Genomic DNA, 22,210 nt, shown 5'->3' with positions numbered 1-22,210 from the left:
TTGAAGTTGATTACACAGCTTATCGCCTACAACCAGATAATGGCCGACAGTTCCACATATGCAGTTTCTTTCAATTCGTGACCAATCGCAGAAATAGCGCAGGTTAACACAGCATGCTGCCTACAACCTCGTTGGGCCGGCCGCGTTTCAAGTCACTAACAATTATGTAAATGCAGTCTTTGGAACTTTAGGCATTGCAGGTACATTTCAATATGTAAAAGAGTATCAGACATTAGAGGGTATATACCAATTAAGAGTAACAAGTCCCTATGTGCATGATGGGGCAGGCGTATTGTAGGTATTGCAGACTCATTTAGATAAGAACTACTCTAACAACATAGAACTCAAACCAAAAACAGCATAGGTTGCTATAATAAGAGCCAACATAATTGGATGCATCACCTTCGGGCCCAACCAGGGGAATCCATCGAACTGGCACATGCCTTCTGAATAGTTCCCTGTACTACGTCATATTGTACAGCTATGCGCCCTCGCGGATGGGAGCGAACCTCGTGATGGCAGCAAGCATACATATGCCTCAAGTTTTCCCTCGTTAAATAGCGGTGAACACCGGGATGGGGGGGGGGGGATAGAGGTGGAAAGGGGTGGGGGACTACCTCTCCTATATAACATCTTTGGGTCGCCAGCTGATTGTTTATAGGTCGGTCGTTCCACTCTGTCCGTCTATTGCAATTCCCGCCCCATCTGAAGCAGGAGAGGCCGCCCTGGCACAAGCCCACTGGAGAAATGGTTCCCAGAAATCTCTGGGCCGGGACGAAGCCGGCATCAATTCCCAGTATGTTCCTAACTGTGTATGTCTGTATGTCACATCCGCTAACCAAGCACTGAAGGCAGGTAATTTCTTCCGCCCCCACCTAAGAGCAATCTGTCGTCTTGCGTTCAGCAATAACCATGCATTCAGTTTTCTAACCTTGGGCTCTGTAGCGATAACCATACCCAACAGCCCTAAATGTGGGGAAGGGTCATCCGACCTTCCGACTATTTGGTTTACTGCCTCAAATATTTCTGCCAATAGCCAGCGAGTCGTGGACAGCTCCAGGCCATATGTAGAAAGGTAGCATTCTCACTACTGCATCTCCAGCATCCAGCGTCCTCACGCAGGTGCATACGGTAAAGACTCACCGGGGTTCGATAGTAGCGATGCAGGAATTTAAAATGTATGAGACGCAGCTTATAATTTGTGGATAGTTCTAACAGCTATTTACAGCAAAACAACCATTGGTCGTCGGATAAGGGAGGGTCAAGCTCCTCATTCCAGAGTAGCATAGATTTAGGCTTCACAATCGGGACTTGTTCTTGCATCTCATTGTACAATCTTGTCACCAGCTTTTTTGGGGAGGCACGGGCCAACACATTTTGTAGGGCATTCAGCGTAGGAGGGGCCTCTGGAAATCCCTCCCAAAGAAACCTGCAAGCCGCTTTTAACTGGTGGTAAGCGAAAACCTTCCCAAATGGGAATGTCGCCCCCTCCACCGCCGCCTGCGGGCCCCGAAACATCCCATCTGGGTATAGATCAGCGAAAGTGTGAACCTGGGTGCCACTCAGAATCAACTCTCCTCCACAACTCTCTAGGCAGGCGAGCATCGGGTTGTTTTTCAAGGGTATGGCAGGTGCATAGCGGAGTGGGAGCCGTGCACGTTTCTGTAATTCGCACCATGCCCATCGCAGAGTATTGGCGGAGTCTACGTCCGTACTAGGGCTCCTCTGATAGAGAGCAACCGCAAGGGGGAAGGGTGCCAGGAGTCCTGTTCGACCGCCACATGTGGTTGGTACGGTGTGGGATACGTCCAGAAGTGCAGAAATTGGGCCTGCGCGCATAAGGCATACAACTGCATATCCGGAGCGGCCAGCCCGCCCTGTCTTAGTCGCAAGGTCAGCAGGGCCCAAGAGACTAGAGCCTGTCCGCTCGACCAAACCAGAGATATCAAGTGGGAGCGAAGGCAATAAAAAAATTGCTTGGTTAGTGGAATTGGAATGTTTGCAAATAAATAAATACATTTTGGCAAAATTACCATTTTGGACAGAGCCACCCTCCCGGCAACAGACCGGGGCAATTTAGACCATATCGCCACTTTACTCTCTAGCCAATCCACCGCACGTCCAAAATTTAAAGTCCAAATGTCTTGTAGATTACGGCTTAGCCGGATCCCCAGGTATTTGACCTCATCAGCTGTCCCAACGCAAAGGGAACTCCGACCGCACCTCAGGGGTACCGTCTGTCAGTGGAAAAATCACGGATTTGGCCCAATTGATCGATATACCAGACAGTCCGCTGAATTTTACTAATTGCCTCAGCAAGGGGTCTAGATTAGCTGAGGGGTCCAAGACGTATAGGGTGATGTCATCCGCGTATATAGATATTAGCAAGCTGCGGGAACTGAACCCAATCCCCCTGGCAGTGTGATGTTGCCTTACTCTCGCTGCAAGAGGTTCCATCGCAATAGCGAAGAGTAGTGGAGAGAGTGGGCAGCCTTGTCTCGTTCCCCTAGTCACCTCGAATGGTTCCGAGATCATATCGTTCACTCGCACTTGCGCCGTCGGGTTCGTGTAGAGTAGTCGGACTTGGCTATAAATAACGGGCTAAAGCCCATGCGTTCCATTATCCAGGACATGTAGGGCCATTCAAGTGAATCAAACGCCTTTGTGGCGTCTAAGAATATGGCTGCAGCCTGCACCGATGGGTGGAGGTAGTGCAGCATCGAAAACAACGTCCTGAGGTTATGGGTCATGGAACGACCGGGTATGAACCCTGATTGGTCCGGGAGGGCCACCATCGGAAGAAGAGGCTGGAGGCGTTTAGCCGCAATTTTAGCGTAGATTTTAACGTCGACATTTATTAAGGATAACGGCCTGTAGGAATCGAGAGAGTATTCATCTTCGTCCGGCTTGAGCAATGTCATGATTAAGGCCTCCCGCGTGGATGCAGGTAGGATCCCCTTCTCCAAAGACTCTGCATATACTGAGTGTAATCTTGGCGCCAGCTCCTCAGAGTAGGCTTTGTAGAAAGCTGTTGTCGGGCCCAGGGGCTTTGTTCAGGGGCAGGCCATTTATCACTTTTCTGATATCCTCTTCTGTTACCGGAAGATCCATGTACTTACGATGGGTGTCATTAAACTATACTAGCGCTATGGATTCTAGGAAGTCCTCTAAATGCTCTGGAGCCTCGGGTTGCGTGGTAGTGTACAGGTTGGAGTAAAAGTTTTTAAACTCTTGTAGTATCTTCTCTTGCCCTGTAACGGTATCCCCCTCAGAATTATGAATTGTGTGAATAAAGGGCGTAGTCCTAGTTTTCCTAATGAGTCCCGCCGTTGTTATACTCGGCCTATCCCCTTCTCCTTACCTTCTAGCCTCCGCCTGTTTACCTAAGAATTTTAGTTCTCGCTGCACCTCCTCTGCAAATTCTAGTAATTTCTCTTTAATTGTGGCTGCAGTCTCCGGGTTAGGGGTGGTGCAAAAGACACGCTCAAGGTCTTTAATTTGCCCCTCCAGTACACTCAGAGTGCCTCTGATGGCCTTGAGCACGCCTGCCTGTCTCGCTATACATTGCCTGTGGATCACTGCCTTGAAAGCCTCCCAGAGTGCCGAATCCGTGGACACAGCCAGTGTTTAGGGTGAAGTATTCAGCAATGTCAGCTCTAATCTCCTCTTTAAAGGCAGCATCCAATAGGGCATGCGGGGGAGCCGCCAGCTAAACGCCCGTTGGATTGCGCTTGGGGGCGTCAATTCCAGGAGGCATGGAGCGTGATCCGATAAGGACCGGGCAAGTTGACTAACTTCCGTGGCCAAAGTGGCAATATCAGGGGTCGTCGGCCAGAAGTCCAGTCTGGACCAGGCCGCGTGCTGGCTGGAAATGCATGTACCCTCTCGAGTACCTGGGTGATGCACTCTCCATATATCAATGATATTCCCTTCCAGCATTATGTCCCGCAGCGCGAGGCTTGCATGTGGGTGTAGCTGTCTAGATGTCCCCTTTCGATCAAGTGAATTGTTCAGTAGCACATTAAAGTCTCCCCCCCCCCCCCCCCAAATAATTGTGGAACATCCCACCGCCTCAACTAGAGCTCAAACCTCCCTGAAAAAAACCGGAGTGTCCGTATTCGGGCTATACACATTGACTAATACCACTGATCTGCCACACAGCTGTCTGTGAGCCACGACATACCTCCCCTCTGTGTCCATATGTATGAAAAGTTCCCTCCAGTCCAGCCCCCTGCGTATCATAATGGCAACCCCCCCTTGCGTAGTTGGATATATTGCGGAGTAGACTCCCCCCCCCGCCCCCCGCCCCCCTCCCAGCCCCCTCCCAGCCCCCACCCCCCCCACCACCTGCTGTGCTTCAACCTCACTGACGGTTTTGAATTTAGATGGGTTTCCTGTAGGAGGCAGATATTGATCGTGTCTCTGTAGATAGGCATGCATCAACCTTGCCTTTCTGCCATCATTCACTACCCTTATGTTCCATGTAATTATGTTAATCACCTCTCTAGTCGCACCTATGGATTCTTTGACGTCAGCTCTCGTACTTCCCCTTGAGGACATTCAGACACATGATTTCGTAGTTCTAATAGTAACCCAACATGTAGCAACCTATGCCATAACAAACCCTCAATTAACCCCCCCCCCTCCCACCGCAACCCCCCAATCTGAAAGAAACAGGTTAGTATTAGATTCCTTACCTTAGAATATCCCCAGGCGTCAGTCTGGATCCGGAAACTTTTGCGTAGCAGTACCCCTGCGCGTCGGTAGGCGTCGTCTGCAGGCGTCCCCTGCGGCTCCGCGTCAGTCGTCGGCGTCGTGCGCCGTGATGACGTCGCTGGAGTATATAGACGCCGCCTCCGCGCGCTGACGTCAGTTCTTCTTTTTTCCGCGCCAGTTAGCGCAGATCCGAAGAGCAGTACTCCGGTCTTTTGACCAAGTTTTGTGATCTTTTTGATCTTTTTGAATCCTTTACGGTGCCGATAGGGTGCCTGGGTTCAAGAATTGTGACGGCTGCGACCGTACGATGTCGGTCACGGACCATCACCGACTCTGCCTCCGGTGCCTGGGCCCCGACCACGACGTGGACTCCTGCGTCGACTGCCGGGCCTTGACAAGCAAAGCTAGACGGGAGCGGTCCCGTAAGCTGCTCGAACTCTGGGTGTCGGCCCGCGTCGAGAGCGGTCCCGGTCCGGCCGGAGGTCAAGGGAGCGTTCGAGGGAGCGGTGGCGGAGCCGTCGCCGCTCCGGAAGTCGTCAACTCTCATCTGGCTCCTCAGGTAGGAAGCACAAGAAGTCGGGGAGTCGTCATCGTACCCCCGACTCCCCCCGACGCTCGCTCGATGCGGCCGGAATTCGGGTGACCCCACCCCCGCGGCTCCGCGCGAGTCGCTGACGCTGCCTGCTCCATACCCTGCGCGTCACCTGAGGAGATAGTGTCGTTCCTCATGGCCATGAGGGCCCTGTCTCCTCCGGCGGGTTCCGCGGCGCCTTCGGGCCCTGTGAACCCGTCCGGGGGCCCTAGCGGTTCGGGTGATCCTGCCTCGACGCAGTTGGGTGCTCCGGCCCCGGATACGTCAACGGCTCCGATCCCGGCGCCGTTGGGGCCCTCAGAGTCGACGCCGGCTGGTCAACCGGCCTCTCCGGCGCCGATTCTGCCTCGACCCTCTCACGGATACAGAGGGGCTAGGTTTCTCCATTAAACTTAGTCAAACCCTTTCCTTCTCCGGGGGTTTGATCTACCGCCCACCCGGCAATGCCGCGAAGTTCCTTGACTCCCTTCACGAAGCCCTCGGACACTTCTTACTCCGCTACCCCCATTTCACCCTCTTAGGCGACTTTAATCTACATCTCGAAAAATCTTTCGACCCCCTTACTAGAAATTTTCTGCAGACACTAGACATCTTTAAGCTGCAACAAACTGTTAAATTGCCTACTCATTCCCTTGGTCACACTTTGGATGGTGTCTGTTCCAATTTCCCGTCCATCACCACCTTGTCCCCCACCCCCCAAATATGGACTGACCACTGTTTGATCCCCTTTCACATTTCATGCGATCCTCCGCCTACCTGCATAAAACGCACTCGCCAACCCATTCACTCTATTAATTGGAAAACTGTTGAGAAAAGTTTCAGTTCCTATCCCTTCTCTCCTACCACTACCCCCTCCTCCTCGGGTAACATCGATACTGATGCAGTATGTCTCAACAACTGGCTCTCTCACGAAATCTCAAAACGATGCCCTCCGAATAACAAAGGCAATACCCTAAAGAAATCGAAAATGAAAGCCCCCTGGTACACGCCTGATCTAACAGCCGCTCACCTACTCTGCAGGAAAGCTGAACGCAAATGGCGTAGATCTTACGACAGTGTTGATCGTAACTACTACATCCTACAGAGGAAAAATTATCTTTCAACAATCAAATCAGCAAAAAGAACATACTATGTAAACGCCATTAAAGAGGCCAGTCAAAAACAAAAAACCCTCTTTTCCATAGTAAAATCTTTCACCAAACCTAAAGCTCTTCAACCAGAAATCCCCCCTTCCCAAGAGCTGTGTGATAAGATTTCTGACTACTTTGATGAAAAAATCTCCTCCATCCATAAAACCTTCCCCCCTCCCCCCCCTGTGCACTCAATCTTGGATCTAAACCAAACTCGCCCAATTGCTAACAGTCTCCACCACTTTACCCCGGTGACCTTGACTCAGACCAGAGAAGCGATCCTGTCATGCAAATCGGGCTCCCCCTCTGACCCTTGTCCCCCCAAGATCCTCCATATCATCATTGATGAAGTCAATCCTATCATTAATGAAATAGTCAACCTCTCCCTCAAAACTGGTTCTGTTCCCCTCTCTTGGAAAAAAGGGGTGGTTAAACCTCTCATGAAAAAGGCAAACAAACCCCCCTCCGATCTAACCAACCTCCGGCCCATCACCTTATTACCTGCACTAGGCAAAATAACTGAACAGTTAGTCCACAAGGAGCTCAAGTCCTTTCTTGACACTCACAACCTCCTTCACCCCCAACAATCCGGTTTCCGGTCTAAACACTCTACCGAAACCGCCTTGATCGAGCTGACCGATACCATTAAAACCCTCCAAGATCAAAGGAAGAAGGCCATCCTAATCCTTCTTGACCTCACGGCAGCATTCGATACCATTTCTCACTCCATTCTGCTTAACAGACTCAAGGACATCGGCGTTACAAACTCGGCCCTAGCCTGGATTAGTTCTTTCCTCTGCAACAGGTCTCAAACTGTCACACTGGGCCCCTTCCATTCAAAAGAAAAAATGGTATCCTGTGGAGTTCCTCAGGGCTCCATTCTGAGTCCCCTCCTTTTTAATATATATCTCATCCCTCTGCTTACCCTCATAGAATCGTTCGGCATAACCGTCACGTCTTATGCCGACGATACCCAGCTTGTCATCCCTATCGACGACAATTCAAACACGGCCGAACTCAATCTTAAGCACTGTCTCACAGCGGTCTTTCAATGGATGGACGCCAACCACCTCCGCTGCAACTCGAATAAAACCGAGATCCTGCCCATTGGTAAGAACGCTTCTTTTTGCCCCGCCCTGTGGTGGCCTGATAATTCCGCTGCCCCACCTCAGACAGTTTCATCAGCCAGAAACCTCGGAGTTATTTTTGATTCCGATCTCTCTTTTGATACCCACGCCACGACCGTAGCAGGTAAATGCTTCGGCATCATAAAGTCCCTGAGAAAGTTCTTTGACTTCCTCCCGCTCGACTCCAGAAAGACCATTGCGGTAGCCCTCATACTTTCTCGAGTGGACTACTGTAACGGCCTCCTGGCAGGGACCAAAAAGTCCACCCGACTGAAACTTCAAGGCGTCCTACACACTGCTGCGCGCCTTGTCCTTAAACTCCCACGCAAATCCTCAATCTCCTCTGCTCTTAAATCCTTACATTGGCTCCCCTTGCATAAGAGAATACTCTTTAAAATTCTCATTGTAGCTTTCCGAGCCTTCAACAAATCCGGTCCAGCATATTTGTCAAGCCGTTTCCCCCACTACACACCGGGCCGCTCTCTCAGATCCTCGCAAGAAAACCTCATGACCCCCTCCAAATTCAATCTGAAGTCTAAAGGCGGTAAAACACTTAGCTCCCTGGCTATCAGAGCCTGGAACAGCATGCCAAGGCATCTCAGACTTCAGACGCTTGAAAAGCCGTTTAGGAAACATCTCAAAACGTGGATTTTTAATCTTTCTGATGACTGGACCAAAGCAGCCATCTAGCCCCCCACTATCTTCTTTGTGATTCGGTCATTGGTTTGTCAGCGCCATGATGCTCCTTCCGGAGCGAACGTTTGCGCTCTATAAATACCTATCCAATATCCAATATCCAATATCCGATTCCTTCGGGTCAACCACGGACGCCGCCCCCGCGCGGCGTCGGTTCTCCGGCTCCGGCCGGCGCCGGTGCTCCGGCACCGAGCGGCGCCGTCCCCATTCCCTCTCCGGCGCCGGACGCGGAGTCGGACCGGCGTCGCCCGACGCCGTGCTCGACGCCGATGGGGTCTATGAACCCCGAGGAGCCGGTCTACATTATTGACTCCGAATATGGTGACGATGTAGATTACGGAGAGGAGTGGGAGGGGTCTGAGGACCCTCTGACACGTGAATGTCAGTACACTGAGGACTGGACAGGTGACTTGGGTGACGCCAGTGGTCTAGATGACTCCCCTAACCCTGGCTTTGTCTCGCCTCCTACCGTGGCTTCGGAGGAGGGGGCTGCTTATTCAGTGGTGTTGATGAGGGCTGCTAAGGCCTTAAACCTTAAGCTCCCCGTCGCGGCCGTGAGGACTAACATCCTCACTGAGGTCCTCAAACCGCAGTCATGCCCACAGGAGCCACTGCTGCCGTTCAACGAGGCCTTAACAGACGTTCTTTTGGGCACGTGGTCCAGGCCCGCTTCAGGTTCGCCTGTTGACAGGAACGTGGCCAGACGCCACCGTCCATGTTCGGACGACCCAAAGTTTCTGTCCACCCATCTACCCCTGAGAGTCTGGTGATCCAGGCCTCCACTTCCCAAACCGCATTCCCGTCGGCCCCGCCCGACAGGGAATCTAAGAGGTACGACCAGTATGGCAAGAAGGTCTTTTCGTCCTTAAGTCTGGGTCTGCGGTCTTGCAACACCGCGTGCCTCTTGGGCCGCTACACCCACTCTCTGTGGGATACGGTTGCGGACCTGCTGCCTGAATGCCCGCCGGAGGTACGGGCTAAGCTCGGCATGGCTATGATTGAAGGCCGAGACGTAGCAAGGTATTCCATCAGGTGTGGTCTTGATACGACCGACTCACTGGGCAGAGCGATGTCCACGACGGTAGCGATTCGTCGCCACGCCTGGCTGAGGTACGCCAACTTCTCGGCAGATGTCCAGAGTGCCTTCATGGACATGCCGTTTGATGGCAGTCGCCTGTATGGCGACAAAGCGGACCACGCGCTGGAGCGCTTCAAGGACTCCAGGGTCACGGCCACGTCCTTGGGTCTCTCGACCCAGCGCCAGCAAACGGGTTAGTTTCGCTCCTTTCGTGGCCAAGGAAGGGGCGGTCCCACACGTGCTGCCAGCCACGCGCCGCAACAGACTTATCAACGCAGTGGCGGCTGTGGAAACCGCCGTGGCGGCGGTCGGGGACAACGGCGAGGTCAGACCACACCTCCTCCCGCGGCATCCGCCTCTAAATCCTCCTAGTCCGTGCTTTCAGGCCCATGTGACGCCGGTGGGTGGCAGGGTTCGCCATCACCTCTCCCACTGGCGCGCAATAACATCGGACAGGTGGGTGCTGCAGCTTGTCCGAAGGGGCTACTCCCTCCCCTTCGAGACCACTCCTCCAGCCATGCCACCGCAGAACCACCGTGTGTCGGGGAACCACTTGACACTTCTGCAGGGGGAAGTTACGGCCCTCTTGGCCAAGGGGGCCATCGAGCGCGTTCCTGGGCCAGAAGTAGGACGTGGTTGCTATTCCCACTACTTTCTGGTGCCCAAGAAGGACAAAGGGGGCCTACGTCCTATCTTGGATCTAAGGAACGTCAACGGCTTCCTCCGGAAGGAGAAGTTCAAGATGTTGACTTTGGCTCAGGTCTTGGATGCTCTCGACCCACAAGACTGGATGGTAGCGTTGGACTTGCAGGATGCGTATTTTCACATCCCCGTCCTGCCGGCCCACCGGCGTTACCTGCGGTTCACGGTAGGCCACGAGCACTTTCAGTTTATCGTGCTCCCCTTCGGCCTTACCAGCACCCCACGGGTGTTCACAAAGGTAATGGCGGTGGTTGCAGCTCATCTGCGCAGGTTAGGGGTTTCAGTCTTCCCCTACCTAGACGACTGGTTGTTAAACAGGGCTCGCCCCAGACAGTCGTCCACCACCTCCAGATGACGGCAGACCTCCTGCATGAGCTGGGGTTTTCCATCAATGTGCCAAAATCACACCTGTGTCCCTCTCAAACGCTCCTTTTCATCTGGGCTGTTCTCAACTCGGCGCAGTTTCGGGTTTATCCTCCGGAACGGCGAGTCCAGGATATTCAGGCTTTTATTCCCATCTTTCAGCCGTTATCCAGGGTTTCGGTCAGGTTGACGCTGCGGCTGCTGGGGCTGATGGCTTCCTGCATCCTCCTGGTGCATCACGCCCGGTGGCGGATGCGGGCTCTGCAGTGGGACCTGAAGTTTCAGTGGGCCCAGCATCAGGGCAACCTGTCCGACCATGTCTTGATCTCAGAGGGCACTGCGAAACAACTGCAGTGGTGGCTCACGGACCGCGATTGGGTCAGAGGCAGATCCCTCTCCCATCCCCAACCGGAGCACGTCGTTGTGACGGACGCGTCCCTCCAGGGCTGGGGTGGCCACTTGGGAGAGGCGGAGATCAGAGGCATCTGGTCTCCGGCGGAGTCCCGGCTCCATATCAACCTGTTGGAGCTCCGGGCGATTCGTTTGGCACTGAAGGCATTCCTCCCCTTTGTCAATGGGAGTGTGGTGCAGGTGTTCACAGACAACACCACCGCCATGTGGTATTGCAACAAACAGGGCGGAGTGGGGTCGTGGACCCTTTGTCCGGAGGCTCTGCGCCTCTGGCAATGGCTGGAACGTCAGGGCGTGACTCTGACGGTTCAACACCTGGCAGGTTCTCTGAACGCCAGGGCGGACAAACTCAGCCGTCGGTGCTCGATGGATCACGAATGGCGTCTGAACTCTGACGTGGCGCAAGGCCTCTTTCGGCAATGGGGAGAGCCTTGGTTAGATCTATTCGCCACAGAAGAGAACGCGCAATGTCATCAGTTCTGCGCATTGGAGTTTCCAAGACGGCACTCGCACGGCTACGCCTTTCGGCGCGAGTGGAGTTGCGGTCTGTTATACGCCTTTCCGCCTATACCACTTCTGCCCAGAGTGCTGAAGAAGATCAGGCGCGACCGGGCCCAAGTCATCCTTGTGGCTCCGGACTGGGCTCGAAGGTACTGGTATCCCGAGCTACTCAGCATGTCAGTCGGTCCCCCGATCCGCCTGCCCCTTCAGGAGGACCTTCTGTCGCAGCAGCAGGGGACGGTCCTCCACCCGAACCTGTCCAGCCTCCACCTCCATGCGTGGAGATTGAGCGGCGACAGTTGAGGCCATTTGACTTGCCTCCTGAAGTCTGTGATGTAATTCTGGCAGCCAGGCGTCCCTCCACAAAGTCGGTATACGCCTGTCGGTGGAACAGATTTGTGGCATGGTGCACAGCAAAGGCTGTGGACCCTCTTTCTGCCCCTCTTTCCGAGGTTCTTCTCTTTCTTCTCTCTCTTGCCCAGCAGGGCTCTGCTCTGGGCACTATCAAGGGCTACCTTTCTGCCCTTTCGGCCTTTCTGAGGCTGCCTGATCAACCTTCTTTGTTCAAGTCCCCTATTGTAACGAGATTCTTGAAGGGCATCACACACATGTATCCTCCTGTTCCGTTTGTGATGCCTCAGTGGGACTTGAACCTGGTTCTCACCTTCTTGATGTGTGCTCCCTTTGAGCCACTTCATTCCTGTCCTCTCCGTCTTCTGACTTTAAAGACGGCCTTCCTGGTTGCCATCACCTCTGCCAGGAGAGTGAGTGAGCTCCAGGCTCTTTCTGTCAAACCTCCTTTCATGTCCATTCATCCTGACAAGGTGGTTCTGAGAACTAGACCTTCTTTCCTGCCCAAAGTTGTCTCTGCTTTTCACATCGGGCAGTCCATCACCCTCCCTTCCTTCTTCCCACCTCCGCATCCTTCAAAGGATGAAGAGCGGCTCCATCGTCTGGACCCAAAACGTGCGCTTTCATTTTATATGGATCGCACACGCCAGTTCCGGGTGGATGACCAACTGTTTGTTGGCTACGTGGGTGCGAAGAAGGGACGGGCGGTACATAAACGGACCATCTCGCGGTGGGTCATTCTCTGCATCAAAGCGTGCTACTCTTTGGCTCGGAAGGAGCCTCCTGTTGGGCTGAGGGCCCATTCCACTCGGCCCACGGCGGCTACTACTGCCCTGGGCCGGGGAGTCCCTTTGCAGGACATTTGCCAGGCGGCTACGTGGGCCTCGCTGCACACTTTTGCGAGGCACTACTGCCTGGACAGTCAAGTCCGGAGGGATGGCTTCTTTGGCCGTTCAGTCCTCCAGGACTTTCTGGTGTAGGATTGTATTGGTTCGCAGACCCACCACCGGGGTTGGTATTGCTGGGGTATCTATTCTAAGGTAAGGAATCTAATACTAACCTGTTTCTTTCAGATTAACAAGTTACTTACCTTCAGTAACGATATATCTGTAAGAAACAGTAGTTAGTATTAGATTCCTTACCGCCCCACCCATCCTCCCCGTTCTGCGAACTGATACCTAGGGTTAAGGACATCCCTTTCAGGGCCCTACTTTCAAATGGCACCAGTGTTGGTTCTCTCATGGCTCTGCGTGTTCTGGCGCGGAAAAGCTGTGCACAAAGAACTGACGTCAGCGCGCGGAGGCGGCGTCTATATACTCCAGCGACGTCATCACGACGCCGATGACGGACGCGGAGCCGCAGGGGACGCCTGCAGACGACGCCTACCGACGCGCAGGGGTACTGCTACGCAAAAGTTTCCGGATCCAGACTGACGCCTAGGGATATTCTAAGGTAAGGAATCTAATACTAACTACTGTTTCTTACAGATATATAGTTACCAAAGGTAAGTAACTTGTTCATCAGGTTGTGTGATCCCCCGCTAACACGCCATGCATGTGTGTAACTAAGCATTGGGATACACCCCAGGTGGGCGAGGATCCCCAGACAGGGTGGTAATGGAATGATTGTGGGAAGCTCCATTAGCCCCAGTAGGCGCACTGTACTCTAACACTGTGCTATATCGTTCTACCCAACTCAGTCCGCCCGGCTTCAGGATAGCATCTCACTTTGTCAGTTAAGTAGCATCAAAGAATATAATTACTCCCCGGGACATACATAGACACCCACTCCCTCCCGACCAATCTTGGAACCAACCCCAACAGATTTCAGTATCATCACAACAATATTTCAGTCATTATCACTTAGCTGATCTTCTTCTGGACTCTGCCTCGCATTTGGACTTTTCTTTTTTGTGCCGCATATGTGTGTAGGATACTTAAGGGCGGACTTGCCGTCCGTGAAGAAATGTGCCGAACCTTCGTGCGTTGCCTTCAGTTGGCTGGCTATAGGAGAGCATAGGGTACCCGTGCTTGTAGTAGCAATCGTTTAGCAGGCAAAAACTCCTTCCTTGCAGCTTGTACCATAGGTGTGAAATCCGGGTAAAATGAGACGTTATTGCCCTTGTGAGATATTTGGCCCTCACGTGCGAGCTTCAGTATGAGGTCCCTGTCTTGATAGTTGAGGATCTTTGCACGAATGGGCCTCGGCGTACCGCCCACCGGCGGTTTTGGGCCCAGCGCCCTATGCGCCCGCTCCACCACAAACACTGGGACAAGTTCGGGTCAAAGAGGTCATGGAGCAAGTCAGTGACATACGCTTTCATCTTTCCTATGTTGGTTGTCTCTGGAATTCCAGTGATTCTGAGGTTGTTCCTTCGAGAACGTGCCTCCAAATCATCGTTCTTTGCCTTGATGACCATAAGCAACCTGTCCATGTGCAGGAGTTGTTCCTTCGTGTCGCGTTGAAACCCGATTTTCAAGCCCATCTAGTCTCGTTTCATGTGTAGAGACTTGTGTTTTGACCTGATCCATCTGGGCGGTCAACGTGTCTAATTTCGCATCAATATTCCGTAGACTGGAGCGTACATCCAACATCAATGTGCGAAGGTCCTCCTCCCGATCGAGTTCTTTGCCCCCAGTAGCCCCGGTCTCCACCGTCGATATCTCCTTAGATTTTGTAGGTCGCGCATTGTCAAACGATATCTTTGCCTGTCTCACGTCATTTCTCCCCATGTTGGTCCCTGGGTAGGGAACTCTCTAGCCGGCCCTCCAGCCGAATCTCGGGCAACTTCCTACAGCTTCAGCTCTATCAGCACAAACACCCTCCCAGCGCTAAAGCAAATGGCCAGAAGGAATCATCACCTCGCTTCGGATATCCAGACTTTGTCAGGAGCAGGGGTCGACTACGTCCTGCGTCCTCTCCTCCACCTCCTTAATGTCGGGGAATCAGGGTATTAATGCTGCTCGCCGCTGGTAGGGCTATGGAGAAGGGGGACCTCCAGTACTGCTGGCTCTTTGTCCCCAAATCAGTAACCGTCCCTCTACCGCCACACTCAGCCCTTCAGCAAGGGGAACAGCTATAAGATGGCTCTCGTGTGTCCTCCTATGATCGGGTTGGCAAGATGTCGGTGCTAGTCCCAGCTGGTTGGCGCGGGGCCGTTTATCTAGATCTATGCGCGAACAAGTCTCCTTACTGCAATAATGCCGGCCGCTCAGTCAAGCATGCGGATCGTCTGGTGCAATATTGAATTGGCGCCCCAGCCACACAATGTTCACAGTGCTCCCGGGAGGAGCGCGACCTGCGGTTACTCGCAGCGCCCTCAGACGGCTTCACACGGGGGGGGGGACGAGTTGCGTCGCACCTCCGAGAGCCCAGCACCGCACCATCCTACCTTCGCCTGGCGTCTGTTCGCTGCAGCAGTCAGATCTCTGCCCCCAGCTCATCCGACGTTTTGCCCGGGTCCGTGCTGCAATTCACGATGGCGCCTCCGGTTGTCTCAGACAGCCAAAGTCCTTCGCCCCTGCAGTTCGCTACGCTGGGGGTGTTATATCGTCCTGCCGATCCCACTCATGAGGGACATTGCCTTACTTCGTCCCTGTGGCCCTGCAACTCAATGGGGCAGTTCTCGGGGTCGCACTCTGAAGTCGGCGTAGGGCCCACGCGCCGGCGGGCTTTATTTTACGGCCTCACGGAGGAAGGGTGTTCTCCACTCCGGCCGCCAGCAGGGGTTTCACTCCGGGGCTGTCTATTCAAGCCGAAATCTTCGCTGGAATGCACCGCCAGGGAGTCGTGAAGCGCTCGCCTCACTCACCAGTCGAGCAGGTTGCGCAGGCGCCGACTGTAGTCTCCGGAGCCGCCAATTTGCAGGATTGTTGAAGGATTTTCTTCCATGGCTGGCGGAGCTCGCTCAAATGGTGGCCATCTCGCAGTCCGGCTAGCCACGCCCCCCCGGCCGTCGCTTGTTTGGCGACAAGGCAGGCAGTGCGCTTGAGCGGTCTAAGAACTCCAGGGCTACGGCCAGACCCTAGGACCTCGCTAACAACTCTCGTCCCCTACAATCTGCTTTTCTCCCACTTTCGTGGCTACGGAGGGGTGGCCTGTCACATTCCGCCCAGAGCCACAGGCCTGCACAAGCTGTCCAGCCTGTGCGTGACCGGGGACGTGGGTCCCACTGTCGTGGGCCTGGGGGCGGGCCAGTCCACCAGCGCCCTCTCTGGTGCAGCCTACAAGCCCTCCTATTCTGTCCTTTCAGGGACACCATTCGCCAGTGGGCGGCAGGATTCGCCATCATCTCCCCCACTGGCTCAACATCACTTTGGACAGGTGGGTTTTGCAGATAGTCCGGTGGGACTACTCCCTCCCCTTCGAGAGTACCCCTCCATCCATGCCACCTCAATTCCATTGCATGTCGGAGGATCACTGGGCCCTTCTCCAACAGGAAGTTACAGCTCTCTTGGCCAAGGGAGCCATCGAGCGAGTTCCTGCCCTAGAAGTAGGGTGTGGTTGTTATTCCCACTACTTTCTGGTGCCCAAGAAGGACAAAGGCCTACGCCCTATCTTCGATCTCATGAACATCGACCGCTTCCTCCGGAAGGAGAAGTTCAAAATGTTGACACCGACTCCGGTCCTGTCTGCCCTTGACCCTGGCAAATGGATGTTAGAGTTGGACTTGCAGGACGCTTATTTTCACATCCCCGTACTGCCGGCCCATTGGCGTTTCTGACGGTTCACGGTAGGCCACGAGCACTTTCAGTTTACTGTGCTCCCCATTGGCCTTACCAGCGCACCTCGGGTGTTCACGAAAGTGATGGCGGTGGTCGCGGTTATCTGCAACCTCCTGACTATGGCCAACCTCCTGCATTTGTTGGGTTTCACCATCAATATTCCGACGTCACCCCTGATTCCCTCTCAGAAGCTCCTCTTCATCGGAGTGGTTCTGGACACAGCACAGTTTCGGGTTTATCCTCCCGAGCAGTGAATCTGGGATATTCGGGCTATGATTCAGATCTTTCAGCGCCTATACTGAACTTCGGTAACAATGACCCTGAGGCTACGGAGCCTCATGGCCTCCTGCATCCTGCTAGTGGACTATGCTAGGTGGCGTATGCCGGCTCTGCAGTGGGACCTGAAGTTCCAGTGGGCACGGTATCAGTGGAATCTTTCCGATTGCATCCATATCGCGGAGGGCACTGCACACCAATTGCAGTGGTGGCTAACGAACCAGGATCGGGTCAACGGCAGATCCCTCTCCCTTCCCCATCCAGAGTTCACACTGGTAACAGATGCATCCCTTCTGGGGTGGGGCGGCCACATGGGAGAGGCGGAGATCAGAGGCCTCTGGTCTCTAGCGGAGTTCGGGCTCCACATCAACCTTTTGGAGCTTCGGGTGATCCATCTTGCACTGAAGGCATTCCTTCCTTCTGTCAAAGGTAGAGTAGTGCAGGTGGTCACCGACAACACCACCGCCATGTGGTACTGCAACGGGGTGGGGTGGGGTTGTGGACCCTATGTCAGGAGACACTTCGGCTCTGGAAGTGGCTGGAACCTCAGGGTATGTCACTGGTGGTTCAACACCTGGCAGGTTCTCTGAATGCCAGAGCGGACAAATTCAGCTTCCGGTGCATGATGGATACAGCATGGTGTCTTCACTCGGAGGTGTTGCAAGGTCTCTTGCAGCAGTGGGAAGAGCCTTGGTTAGATCTATTTGCCACCGAAGAGAACGCACAATGTCTGCCATTCTGCGTGTTGGAATTTCCAAGACGGCACTCGCTAGGCGATGCTTTTCGTCGCAAGTGGAGTTGCAATATTCTATACGCCTTTCGGCCTACACCACTTCTGTCCAGTGTGCTGTAGAAGATCAAGCTTGACTAGGATGAAGTGATTTGCGTAGCTCTGGACTGGGCACGAAGAGGATGGTATCCCAAGCTTCTGCACATGGCCATCGATCCTCCAATCTGACTGCCCCTTCGGGAGGATCTTCTGTCGCAGCAGCAGTGGACGGTCTTCTACCTGAACATGTTCAGCCTCCACCCCCTTGCGTGGAGTTTGAGCGGCGACAGTTGACCGCTTTCGACCTTCCTCCCGAAGTCTGTAACGTTTATTTGGCAACCAGGCATCCCTCCACTAAAACGGTATAGGCCTGTAGATGGAACAAATTTATGGCATGGTGCGCTGCAAAGGCTGTGGATCCCCTTTCTGCACCCCTTTCAGTGGTTCTCTTCTTAATTCTTGCTTTGGCCCTGCATGGATCTGATCCGAGCACTTTAAAAGGCTATCTTTTGGCCATTTTAGTCTTTCTTCGGCTTCCTGATCAGCCTTCTCTTTCCAAGTCCCCGTTGTAAATCACAATAATGTGCATTACACACTTGTTTTCTCCAATTCCTTTTGTAATGCCCCAGTGGGACCTGAACCTTTTTCTGACCTATCTTATGTGTGCTCCTTTCGAGCCGCTGTATAACTGTCCTCTCAGACTTGTACTCTTCAAACTGCATTTTTGGTTGCCATCACCTCTGCTCGCAGGGTGAGTGAGCTTCAGGCTTTTTCTTCCAAACCTCCTTTCCTGGCTGTTTATCCGGACTAAGTGGTCCTTCGCACTAGGCCTTCTTTCCTGCCCTAAGTTGTTACCTTTTTCTACATTGGACAAACCATCACTTAGCCCACCTTCCCGCTCCTGCACCCTTCTAAAGAGAAGAGGCTCCACCATCTGGATCCAAAGCGTGTGCTTTCATTCTATCTGGATCGCACAAAAAAATTCTGGGTGGAGGACCAGCTCTTTGTTGGCTATGTGGGCGCCAAGAAAAGTCAGGCTGGTCGAAAACAAACTATCTCTCGATGGGTTGTTCTTTGCATCAAAATCTGCTATTCCTTAGTGAAAACGGAACCTCCAGTGGAGTTGCGTGCCCATTCCACCATGGTGACGGCAGCTACTACTGCTTCAGGACGTGGAGTCCCCCTTCATGACATCTGCCAGGCAGCTATGTGGGCTTCATTGCACACGTTTACCAAACACTACTGCCTGGACAGACAAGTCCGGAGAAACGGATTCTTTGTCCGTTCAGTTCTCATGGACTTGCTGGTGTGAACTTGGTTAGCAGACCTACCTCCGGGGTTGCTATTGCTGGGGCATCTATTCTAAGGTGAGGAATCTATAACTAATTGTCGCTTTCAGATGAACAAGTTACTTACCTCTGGTAACGATATAACTGTAAGAGACATAGATTAGTTATGGATTCCTCACCGCCCCCACCTATCCTCCCCGTTTGGCGAACTGACTTCTAGGGTAAGGGACTTCCCTTCAGGGCCCTAGTTTTGTCCACCAGTGGTTGGTGTCTTGGATGGCTCTGCGCTTCTGGTGTGGAATGTAAAGAACTAACATAAGCTCACATGGGTGGCATCTAAGTAGATACTGCAACGTCATTCCGGCGACCACAACGCTAATGACAAATGCTGAGTCGACCGACGCCACCTACCGACGCGCAGGGTTACTGCTACGAAAAAAATTATCGGTATCCAGTCTGAAGCCGGGGGTAATTCTAAGGTAAGGAATCTAAAACTAAAAATATCTCTTACAGATATATTGTTACCTAAGGTAAATAACTTGTTCTTTGGGTTATGCGTTTTGAAATCGTTTATCATGCCAATATGGCAGTGGGTTGGTATTTTTGGGGTGTTTTAGCTTACAGGAATGCAAGGCTTGCTTCTCTAAGCTTGATCCCAAGGTTCACAAACCAACTTCAGTATCTCCCCTTTGATGGCTTTAGCAGACAGAATCTTCAACTATTGCTATTCGTGTGTGCTAAAGCTCCTTTCTGTTCTCTCTATCTAAACCCCACCAAATTCATTGCATTTCATTTCACCATCAGCCCCCGCTTGATCTGACTGACATGTGATGCCATGGTGTTCATTGTTTCGCCAACAGATTAACTAGCCAGGTCCTTATAGGTCCTTGAAAGAACTACTTGATTTCCATGTACAATGCCAGTCAAAAGATGATGCTCTGGGTTTAGGCCTTTGTCTGAACCTCTCATAAGTTTGGTGGTGGGGCAACTAAAGCCTACTTGTCGCTGTGGTATTGTTTCTGTTTACCTGGTTTCACTTTGCAACTGTTTTGCCAACCATGTTTCCTTTCTGATTTTTATAATTTTGAGTCTTGCGCTGTTTTTTTCTGATCAATAAGAAAGTTTTGACTTAGCATAGGGGTTCTGATCATGACAGCCTTGCCCGACACCCAACAGTGCATGATCCACTAATTTTATCAGTTTTTAACCTGCTGTAAATACTATTGTGTTTGCCTGTAACTGATGGAATGATTCTGCTTTTCTCTACATAGTTCTAGAATGTGTGCATATGCGATCAATGGGACAAATATGCTATGGTTATCTTTAAAGTGTCAATTGAAAAAAAAAAATAACCCATTTTCAGCTTATTTTAGTTTTTGAAGCTTTACGGCTTTTGAGACCGAATGTTTTAACTAGTATAATTCTGTGTCCATAGAGCAACAATACATTTCTGCTGAGCACAACAATAATTCGAGCCAGTCCGACTCCTTCAGAGGAATACGCTGCTAAGGATACTGAAAATGTCTCATTCCAGCGTAATGAAGAGAGAACATCTTTAAATGCCTCCATAAGAAAAACACTTACAAAACCAGGATTTAAATCTAAAAATGTTAATGACCGAGATGAAATCAATAAATCTTCCTCTAAAATGAAGTTGGAATCTGATATTCAAGGCATTGCTTCAAAGGAGAAAATTGATTGTGTCAACTCTGTCTCACCAAGCAAATCCAGTCTCCCTTACAACTCTAAGCAAGTTAATGTAAATGTTCCTTTAATTGCACCAGAAGGTACCATGAAAGGATCTCCGACTTCACAGCTGGCACCATCATGTATATTGTCTGCAAATAGCCTCTGTACTAAAGTTCAGGATAACCCATATGTTCCTATTTCAACCTTTAAACCTGCAGCTGCTTATAATGATGTGTATTCTGTACATAATACAGCATTGCCTCGGTGTACACTTTCAACACAACTTTCGCAACAGTATTTAGGAAGTGAACCAGCAAGTGTCAACATTGACTTGCCTCAGCTTCCACTTGGTGTTTCTGCAGCATATGGACTTACAGCTAGGTTTTTAGATTCTGCCTCACAAGCTGGATATATACAAAACTGTGTTCGTGCTGGAACAACGTTTGGTGCAAATGTGGGACCAGGATTGCTAACTTCACTGTCACCACTTACTACTACAACTGGTGGATTTGAAAACTGGCAGACACAACGATCTCTTGGATTGGGTAAGCGCCTCTTTTTCATCATCACTTTTCTTCACATATTGTCAAATATTCATTTTTGTTAATGGAATTTTATATGCTCTTTATGCCCAACACGTCCTTTTTTCATGTATGAGAATTTTATAATGCAGGCAAATGTGTCTACAGTAAGTACATTAGGATAAGATTAAACCTGTGACCTTTCTTTGTGTAGCTAGTGGTTTCTACTGCTAGTTTATTTTAAATAATTTTGGTTTACCTTAGCCAATGAGCTCTGTGCCTCTGTACCCCTTCCCTGGTTTAACAACATAATGAATGTGTTTTTATAAAGGTTTCCAGTTTTGAATTATTTTCTGTTTAGCCCTTCGCTCTCAGTGACTAAATCAATGCAGCCTGGATATTTGGCTTTGAAACATTTGGTCCTGTAGGAGTTGTATTCCAATACACTTGGGGTCCTAGTACTATCAAACTGCATTTCATACGTTTGTCAAATCAAATACCCTTCCTTATTTATAACTGCAGCCCTTGCTGTTTTGTAATATCCCTACATTCTTAATTTGTTTAGGTTTGATCTAGAGCCAGCTTTAGAAGCGGAGTGTGCTCATGTTTCCCAAGAAATTTAAGAGTCTCTTCTGTGTTGCCGGTATTCACCGTATATATGTATTATACTGGCAGACTGCTGCAAAGCATTTTGGCAGCAAAACCGTCCTTGAGAACTAGGCGGGATTTGTGGCCAAAAAATATTTCAGTATTCTACCCATAAAGTACATTCATCATGCAGGTCTCAAGTGTCTGCACCTGTTTCTATGGAAGATGGGAGGTAGATTGATAGTGAGCCATCTCCAGTTTGTAGTCTTCCCGCCAATATATATGTGTATATATGTATATGTATATATGTGTATGTGTGTATATATATATATATATATATATGTATAGATGTATGTATGTATATATATATATATATATATATATATATATATATATATATATATATATATATAGCGATAGATGGATAGATAGATGGATAGATGGATAGAGATAGATAGATGGATAGATGGATAGATAGAGATAGATGGATAGAGATAGATGGATAGATAGAGATAGATGGATAGAGAGAGATATGCACATTAAAAAAAACACACATATATATATATATATATATATATATATATATATATATATATATATATATATATATATATATATATATATATATATATTATTACCTACTGGCGGTCACCAGTAGGCAGTTATAGTTAGGGCCTAGTTTCCATG

At 51.1% G+C, this 22,210-nt stretch overlaps 1 protein-coding gene across 1 annotated transcript in view; it reads left to right on the top strand.

The window, feature by feature from the left end:
* CEP192 (centrosomal protein 192) overlaps window positions 1-22,210 on the top strand; it is a 1,919,503-nt gene that overhangs the window by 711,408 nt on the left and 1,185,885 nt on the right. Inside the window, exon 20 of the mRNA XM_086965571.1 lies at window positions 20,161-20,959. Within this exon, the coding sequence (XP_086821697.1) occupies window positions 20,161-20,959 (799 nt within the window). The remainder of the gene's footprint in view (window positions 1-20,160; window positions 20,960-22,210) is intronic.

This window comes from Lissotriton vulgaris, chromosome 4_1, assembly GCF_964263255.1.
Source record: "Lissotriton vulgaris chromosome 4_1, aLisVul1.2, whole genome shotgun sequence".
NCBI lineage: Eukaryota > Metazoa > Chordata > Amphibia > Caudata > Salamandridae > Lissotriton > Lissotriton vulgaris.
The sequence above is the reverse complement of the archived record's forward strand: the minus strand, read 5'-3'. Positions and strand labels throughout refer to the sequence as shown.